Raw genomic sequence first — 8,685 nt, forward strand, 5'->3', positions numbered from 1 at the left:
AACATACTTAGAGGTAACTGGAGGCAATACGAACAAGACGGTATTAATTTGTTTTCTCACAACTGAGTTCCTGAATTGGGAGAAGTTGCGATTTTAGGGGTGATTAAACCGCTGCTTGGAACCCAGGAAGAAATAAAGTGGGACTTAGGAGATTAAGGAAATGGGGTGACATTCGCCCTGGGGACCACTTTGCTCCCTACCTTGATGCACTATGGTTTGTTTTAGTTTCAAGTATGCTATAAAAATATGCGAGTCGTAATTTGTTAAGTTATGCGATTATGTTAAGAAAATCATTTGAATCTGGGGAAATCACGTGAAGTTCGTCTGGTTGTTTGGTAAGCTCTCAACATGGTACTAACCACAGGATGGCCAAACCAAAAGACAAATAGCAAAACTCAGGGTCTTACTTGTATAGTTAAATGTAGAATTTATTTACCAAATGGTCCTCTAAGTTCGAGAAAGTTATAAATCCGGCTTGTGCGGTTTTGTAACATTTGCTAGGGACATTTAGCTAATAATGTTAGGGAATATTAATTTGAGGTTAGGTACCCGACGCTCATGCCCCCGAAGTTTGTGTACTTACTTCTGTCCTCGAGGAAATTAATGTATTTCCCTTTGGCCTTTCGGTAATATGCTTACCTATGAAGTTAGCATTTGCTTAGATATAAGTTCTATATTCAGCCAGGACAGGTATTATCTTTTGTTCAAAGTTTTAATTGCAAATTACACAGACAGGAGCATTGTCGCGATTTTTTGTCCGATGGTGTTGCTACCGCCATAACAAAAAATCTATTTTGTATTATCGTTCCTTTCACCAAAAGAAGATTTTTCAAAAGATCCCCCTCTTCTCAATGCGTCAGCTCAAAGCCTTCTTCTTTATCCAAAAAAAACTTGATATTTCCACCAGTAACTTCATTGATGTGATTTAACACCCCCTGCACGTTAGGTGGAACCCTGCCAAACTCATCTCTTATGCAGTTCAAATAGCTGATCAGCCACTTGTATTGCGTATCGGTGATTGCAGGGTAACCTCTGGATAGGAGCATGATGATGCTTATGGATATTGCTAGCATATCTACTGAACCTTGGAAGAGGTCGGACAGATTCAGTTGCTCCCCAACTTCTGCAAACTCGTCGAATTCCACTGCCCAAGGAGTGGCAGCGATGGCTTGTTTCACTTTGTAATCTCGAGGGAGTTGGTCTTCATCCAACCCTAAAGGCTCCTCCTGCTTGGTAGCAACAGTCAATAAGCTCTTCTTTAATTGGTGTTCCTCTTTATCTGGAGGCTTCGAATCAGCCGATTTAACCAACTTGGGCCCGAATCTGCTGGTTGTCGAGGCACTAATTGAGATTTCTTTGGGAGCTTTAAGAGCCTTTTCCTGGACTTTACTTAGTTTAGAAGGAGTGACAATTTTCACTACACCCCCAGGCCGAGGAATTGCAGCAAATATTTCGGGGTTGTTCTGAATAAGGAAATATGACGGAGCGGTGCCTTTGGCCGACATCTTGGGGTGTTTGGGTGGTTAATTTGGCAGCAAAATCGCAGAGAAATAACTGAGCATTTTTGAAGTTTAAATGAAAGTGCCACACATCGTCAGGCAGGTGTGGTAGACAAAATTGTGGTTAAGTTCCGAAGTGGATTCAAGAAAATTCTGACAAACACACTGACGAGTGTCAAATGGGCGACGTCACTGTATTCTACATCAGAGTGCCAAAGTTGTATGAGGAGAGCACAAATAAACATTTTCTGAATCATGTTTGTCACATTTGACAACGCTAACTGCATTAGGGTATCAGGTAGCCCGTCTTGCAGCAATTTAATCACTACAATCAGCATTACCAATATTGCCTGGACTTACAGTACTGGCAGATTTCAGAATGGCGTTCTATATATGGCCCGTTCCAAAAAATTCTTAATCCAAATTGCCTCGACACAAATTTTATTTATTCCATGAATACCCAAGTTGAGCTCTGTTTGTTAATTGCATGAAATAAGTCATGGCATGCGATTGTGCGCGATTTTTTTCCATGGAAATCTGGACCAGCGGTTTTCGGATGAATATCCTTGAAACGCATAATTTCATTTTTGTTCGTTGCAATTGGTTTGGGCCTCAAACGGGAGATCACGGTGTCTTCAAGACGGATGGTTTTTCGAAAACCCGACAAGTATAAGTGAATAAAATTGAATTTGCTTTGAAAATGGTAGATCTTAGTTAAAATTATATTAGGGAAGAAAAACGAACAATGTATTGCCGGATTTTCCAGACTGACCGCTAAGCGGTCCTTGCCTGCGGTACCACTCATTTAAATCTTTGAATCAAACATAAAAATGTTTATTCATAATTTATAATTACGGTAAATCATATACTATTCAAGTTTCTGGTGAATAATGCATTATTTGTGTGGTGTGGAAAATTATAGATGTGCCATGAAAGTTAACCTACCAGGTATTGATTTGGCAAAACCACAGTCTAATTCCAAATTCAAGTGAATTTGTATCTCCTATTTTTATACCATAATAAATCAACAAAAGATCATTCTTCTCTAGGGGACTCTAGAAAACCCTAAAACTCATGTTAGATGAGTTTGCAATATTTAGCAATTTTTACGGGCTGCGTTAAGGCGGTAATTACAACCCAAATATCAGTCAGTTTTCGCTTACTTGTACCAAAAACCTCGCATTTTACAGCTACATTTTCTGTAGCTGTAGTTTATGTAGTTTTACATTGAAATTGAGATTAAAGGAATTAAAACAAACCTAAACTTATCATCTGACAATAAAGCCCAGGGAAACGACAATTAAATCGGGTATTTCCCTTTCCTTCCTGTCGTTGGATGATAATAATTGATAATCCCTCACATTTTGATTCCGGACAATCGGCGCCCGTTTACTCAATGGAAATATGGTTTATGGTAAAATCTATGGAAAACCCGGCAAAGCGGGAAGTTTAAGGCATTGTTTTCGGGCTTCCGGTGTACTTAACTCGATTTTGAAAGGCACGGAAGGGCTGTTTGGGCTACTGGCAAATTTCCTGAAAAGGAGAGTGGTGTGTGGAGAAAATCGATATCCAGCTTTTGTTGTCACTCTTATCAGGAGGACGCAAATTTACTGAATATTAATTCGGATTATTATCCGAACGGACTGAATTTATTGTTCATAGTTATGCTCAGTTACGATTCACAATATGGCGCTTTCGGAGTATTTGGCGGTTCCGCATCATATTCGGGAGCTGATTACTCCTCAATTCAAAGAACGTTTCTGCTTCTTACGACAGCTCCCATTTTGTGAAAGAACTCGTGGCAGTCGTCATACTCAATTGCCCCGAAATCCACCTTTAAATGTACCTTCTCTATTTCCGCTGCAAAAACAGATCACCGCGAACAAGGGCTACAAAAAGCCCCTTAATTGCATCCCTATTTTTCACCCTACTTAGTAGATGAGTTGTTTCGAAGCGCATTAGCCTAAGTTCTTAATTGCGGCAGCGTATTCGTATAACGGGAAGAGTGATGCTGATGGGCCTAAGGGCACATACGCACTGAGATGGGGGAAACTTTATTTCTATTCGCACTATCAGGTGCAAGATAGTGCGAATACAAATAGTTTCCCCGTAAGTTAACTTACGTTTTTATTATCGCACAGTTGGCCGCATCGCGGGTACTTGCTTGGTGCGTGTGTGCCCTTAGGATTTGTTGCGGTTGTCACTTTTCATTCTTCATACATTTTTCCATATATATCGACACGTAATTTGTGCAATGCTGAAACCTCTAACCAAACTAATTGACCTCATACTGCGAACCCTCCGAAAACTGGTTGAAACCCGACACTAAAACTGAGTCCCCAATTTGGGTTCTCACCCTTTTTAATCTCCCTCCCCATCGTCTATTAATTACGCAAAATTCATTGCAGATAAAATTTCTAAATTGCCAACTGCGGACGTTTTTCCGTTTGTGATTCAGCGCTTCTAAGAGTTACAAAGAAGTTACACGTGACCGACACGTGCCCTTGGGGCATGTTTGGTGAGCAAGTGTGTGTGTGTGTGTGTGCGTTCCCATGTTGTCAAGTTTATGGTGTTTTTTACTCGTGTTGTCAAAGCAGCAGCTCTCATTATTGTACGTTATCTCACCGATTCCGTCTCACCCTCCTTACACCGAGAACCTTATCAGAACTTGCACAGTTACATCGATGTCTTAACTGCAATATGAAGTATCAACTTATCCCATAAAAACCATCCTAAGACAACAACGTATACTATGAAATTCGACATTTCCATAGCTAAAGCCGACATGTGGCCAACATAAAGGGCAGTAATGCAGTTCTAGTTTGGAGCTTGTTCCTTATTTATGACCCCGCCACGTGGACCAGATTCCATTCTGTGTCCAAGGGGTGGAATTATCTATGCTAATACGTGATATCTAACAAGTAAGTAGTGTGGTAAAGTCAAATAAAAGTACGGATTTGGAGGTCTTTGATGATAATCGTTTGATTTTCATTTAAATTGGAATGACCAGTATTGGGACGCTCATTGCACAGTTCTCTAACTAAACACGATGAAATCTCTCAATAATCAATTAGGTATTTGGAATGTACTTGAAGTAAACATAGCCAAAGCGGCGTTGAGTCATTAACGCGCATGTGAGTATGTTGGATTGTCGCGGGCGTACCTTGCAGTCGTGGTTTATTGTAACATTGGCTACGTTTACGGCACTGATAGTTGATCCTATAGTATCTACGTTTTTCTTAAGAGTTATTCAGTTGTGAACTGTAGAACATAGATCATACATAGATACTAATGTATTTCTTTTGGGTTCCATTGAATACCACGTTCCTCAGTTGATGGGATTCTGAAGTCATGAACACTCACAGCGGCGGCACTGACTTTTTTGACATTTCTTTTAAGAAAATGCCATCATTGAGCTTAAATTTGTGACTATGACCAGCGACGAAATGTGTCAATAGCTTCAAACGTGAGAAGCTCACTTTAGCCAGAGCATTGCGACGAAAACGCAGGTTTTTAAAATTAAATCTAAAGCCTTCCGAGGCAGCAACGAAGCATTTCTCAGGCGAACTATGACGCATCCTGCATTATGACTTCCATCAAGAATGAGAGGGCGCTTACATTTAGGTCAGTAGTAGAAATGAGTTCTACTAACATTTGGGCCACTATTACATCTGAATCCGGTTCATTATTATGTCTGTGAGGGATGCTGTGGGGTGGCCACCCCACGATTTATGTCACCCCACGCAAATTCTTTTCTCATTGATCCCTGGGACAATGCTTTACGTCACAGATCGGGCCGATCTAGTCGAAATTCTGCAAATCACTGATGCAATCATTATCGATTGAGCGACCTTGATGATGCGAGGGGTTAGTTTGAGACAATGAACGTTATTCATGCAGGATGTGTTGAGGTTATTTTTGTATTTGCTCTAGGGTGTGGGATTGTGATGAATTTAGTGGTGAACCCAGTTTCCCATAAGGAACATATATTCATTACACATTAAATTGCATTACATTACATAATTACATTACAATCATTGCATTAGATTAATTACATTGCATTTTCACCGGAATGTTTCGGGACAATTTTGACGATTTTGCAGTAATTTCTGATGTGCGAAATTGAAAAATCAACTCGGCTGACCACCGAGTGACGCCACTTTGTGGTCACAAGTGGACATTAAAACAGAAATTTTCATGGGAAAGTTGTAAGTATCTCAAAAATCGTTGAGAACATGTTAAGTTATTTTCTACCTCCTTATATTTAACTTTATTACAAATGATGCGTTTTGTTTCAAGCGAGTTACTCTACTACTAATATACAAGGTGGCAGGTGAAATAATGCCGATTCCTCTTTGTGCAAAGTTTAGGTGAAGATGATCTTCTGGATCCTTCTGTTACAAATATATCCGCTGCTCTTCCACGAAACTTTACTGTATTCCAGCCACTTTTGAAGCTCCTCGTTTTCATGCAAAAATATCAAAATTTCTCATATAAATTGTTTTCGAAACGAGATAAATATTTCGATAATTATTATTTCCTGTATTCACAAAGCCACATCAAGCATTAAACTTTGATATTATCGATTAAATATAAAATTAACTTTTAATATTCCCGCCTTGTAATTTTGCAACAATCCGAAAATGCAATATGAAATATTGTTATACCGGCACAATTTGCTGAATATCTAATTATTATGAGGGAATTAAACAGGATAATAATTTTAATCAGGGGCTCCTGGAATATTTTCACATATTACAATTACCATGAACTTCGTGCACAGAATATAGACAATATAAATATTTTAAATTGTTTTTCAGCCCTGGAAACCAATAATGGCATTGGTTCAAAAATTGATTTCCATGATTTACTTTTACAAATTGCCCTATTTGGTCAAATTGCTGTTTTTTTTATATTTAAATTGAGTATGAAATTTGCATACACCGGTGTCACATATCGTTATGGAGATATTTCAAGGGGCGATAGCTTTATGCAAAATAGTAAAAAAACTCTAGTGGACCCATGGTCAAAAAAGCGCCATTTGCGATATACCGGTTAGCGCAGATCGCTCCTTGGAATATCTGCAAGATGATATATAACACCCTGTAGATCGAGAAATGTACGTTCATCATAATCGAGGAGGTGGATCATCGCTGACTTCTCAAGGTGGTTAGATGTGGCCTATAATTAAAAGTTAAAAGCGAAACTTGAAAGAACCAACACGAAATTGATAGATAAAGTTAATTAAAATGAAGGAAGAGATGACCAAAAGCGTTCAGTTTTAACAGTGTTTTCTCCACACTGATTTCTTTTTACTGGTATATGCAACACCAGGTCGGCACCCATGTAATTGCTTTATTAAGATCGTTATGGGTGGTCTCCGAATGTCTGCCTTACAACAGAGGTAAGGAAATAGCCCATCTCAGACCCCAGAAACGTGGTTAATCGCAGTAGATCAGAAAGGAAATTTAGAGGCAAGTGCTAAACCTCGTTCGAATGGAACTGATATAAAAGCAAGAGTTTTTCAAAAAATTCTCAATGTCAGAAATGACTACAATACTGTAGTAGTCACAAACATTAACCCCAGAGGGTAAAAGAGGGCTGAAAAAATATACAAAACTATTCAATACAGACCTGAATGATTGTATCAAAGATGAGTTACCTGAGATGAAGTTCCAAATTGTCACGAATGTTTCGAATTTTTTTCACATCGATTGATTAGTGGGCGCCGCGAACAGGAGTAGCCACCGCGAGATCCCGATTTGAACCTCCTAGGTTTCGTTTCATTGGTGTTTTCTGAGATGGAGCTGAATCGACCGATTTTTCAACCGTACAGCATCCAATAATCATTTGTACGATCGTTCCTGGGACACCCTATAGATGAAGGATTGATGAAACTCTCCACGTCATATCGGCTTTTGAGCAATCCCCCAAAGCTGGCTACAAAGCTCTTCGCTACACAACTTTCAAAGTTTTTAATGAAAATGCCGACGTGTACCCCCTAAATTCAGCCATTAAAGGCAACTATGTCAAAGAAACCATCATGGTAAATGATAAATGCGAAATAGGAATCCTCTTTTTAAACACCGAAATGTTGTCACCGTTACGGTAGTTTCGAGCATAGCGATATCCTGCACCTCGCTCCACCACTGCTGCTTTATATGGAAATTGAGTCGCTTTCATCTGGGGGTTTATTGTTTCGTCTGCATTAATTTGGGGGGGTCTTTATTTGGTTAGTGTAGTTAAATTTTGCCGTTTGTAGGCCCTGGGAGAGGATCCACTTGACTTCTTTCTTTGTCGTTTTGTTTCCTGTATTTAAATGTTTAGCCAGGACAAAGGAGGAATACGCTTCTAGTACGGAACCCTAGGTAATAAAGAAAAAATTATCTAGATATTGAGCTTTTTCGCAAGGGAAATTATGGCATTTTGGCGGTTTCAGTAATTGCGGAATCATCACCTTGAGCTTACGTAGTCTCAAGTGAATTTGTAATTTATGACTCGGCAAACCCCTTCATTTATGTACAGGGTCTTTCGGAACTATGGGGTCAAACTTTTAGGGGTTGTTCAGTGCAACAATGGAAGACGTCTGAATGTAGGAACACGTGTCCGCAAATTTCTCCCTCCAGCCCCACGACCTTATGGTGCTTTAAGATAGTTATATGCAAAAATCTGTTTTATCGAGCTGCAGGACGTTTTATTTTAATCGGTTAGCACAAAATGACGCTACAAAAATAGTTCAGAATGTCGTTCTTGAACTTCATTGGATCAGAGACGGCTGAAGTGATCCAGTTCGGTGGGCCCCCTTGGTCACCCGATCAGACGCCTTCAGATTTATTTTCGACGGGAATAAGTAAAATCTCTGGTTTATGAAATACCAATGGAAACAGAGCAGGACTCGATTGCAGGAATCACTGGCGCATTTGAAGTCATTCAAAACGATTATCAAGTTTTCAGCCAAGAACGCAGAAACCATATACGTCGTTTAAACAGGTCTGAAGACGACATTTCGAACAATTATTTCGGCGTTATTTTGTATAAACAATGTGAAATGAAACGTACTAAAATTACATAAAAACCTTTTTGCACATACCTGTTTCAAAGCGGTATAAGGTCGTAGACCCTCAGGGAGACATTTGTGAACACAGGTCTTATGCTCGCTCGTCTTCTATAGTTTCAGCGAACCATC

At 39.4% G+C, this 8,685-nt stretch overlaps 1 protein-coding gene across 1 annotated transcript; it reads right to left on the minus strand.

The window, feature by feature from the left end:
• Positions 1-447: 447 nt before the first annotated feature.
• On the minus strand, positions 448-1,656 carry LOC136340048 (uncharacterized). The gene has a single exon (XM_066283765.1). It carries the CDS (start codon positions 1,503-1,505, stop codon positions 849-851), a length of 657 nt encoding a protein of 218 aa, XP_066139862.1. The 5' UTR covers positions 1,506-1,656; the 3' UTR covers positions 448-848.
• Positions 1,657-8,685: the final 7,029 nt, after the last annotated feature.

Source organism: Euwallacea fornicatus, chromosome 7, assembly GCF_040115645.1.
Source record: "Euwallacea fornicatus isolate EFF26 chromosome 7, ASM4011564v1, whole genome shotgun sequence".
Taxonomy (NCBI): Eukaryota; Metazoa; Arthropoda; class Insecta; order Coleoptera; family Curculionidae; genus Euwallacea; species Euwallacea fornicatus.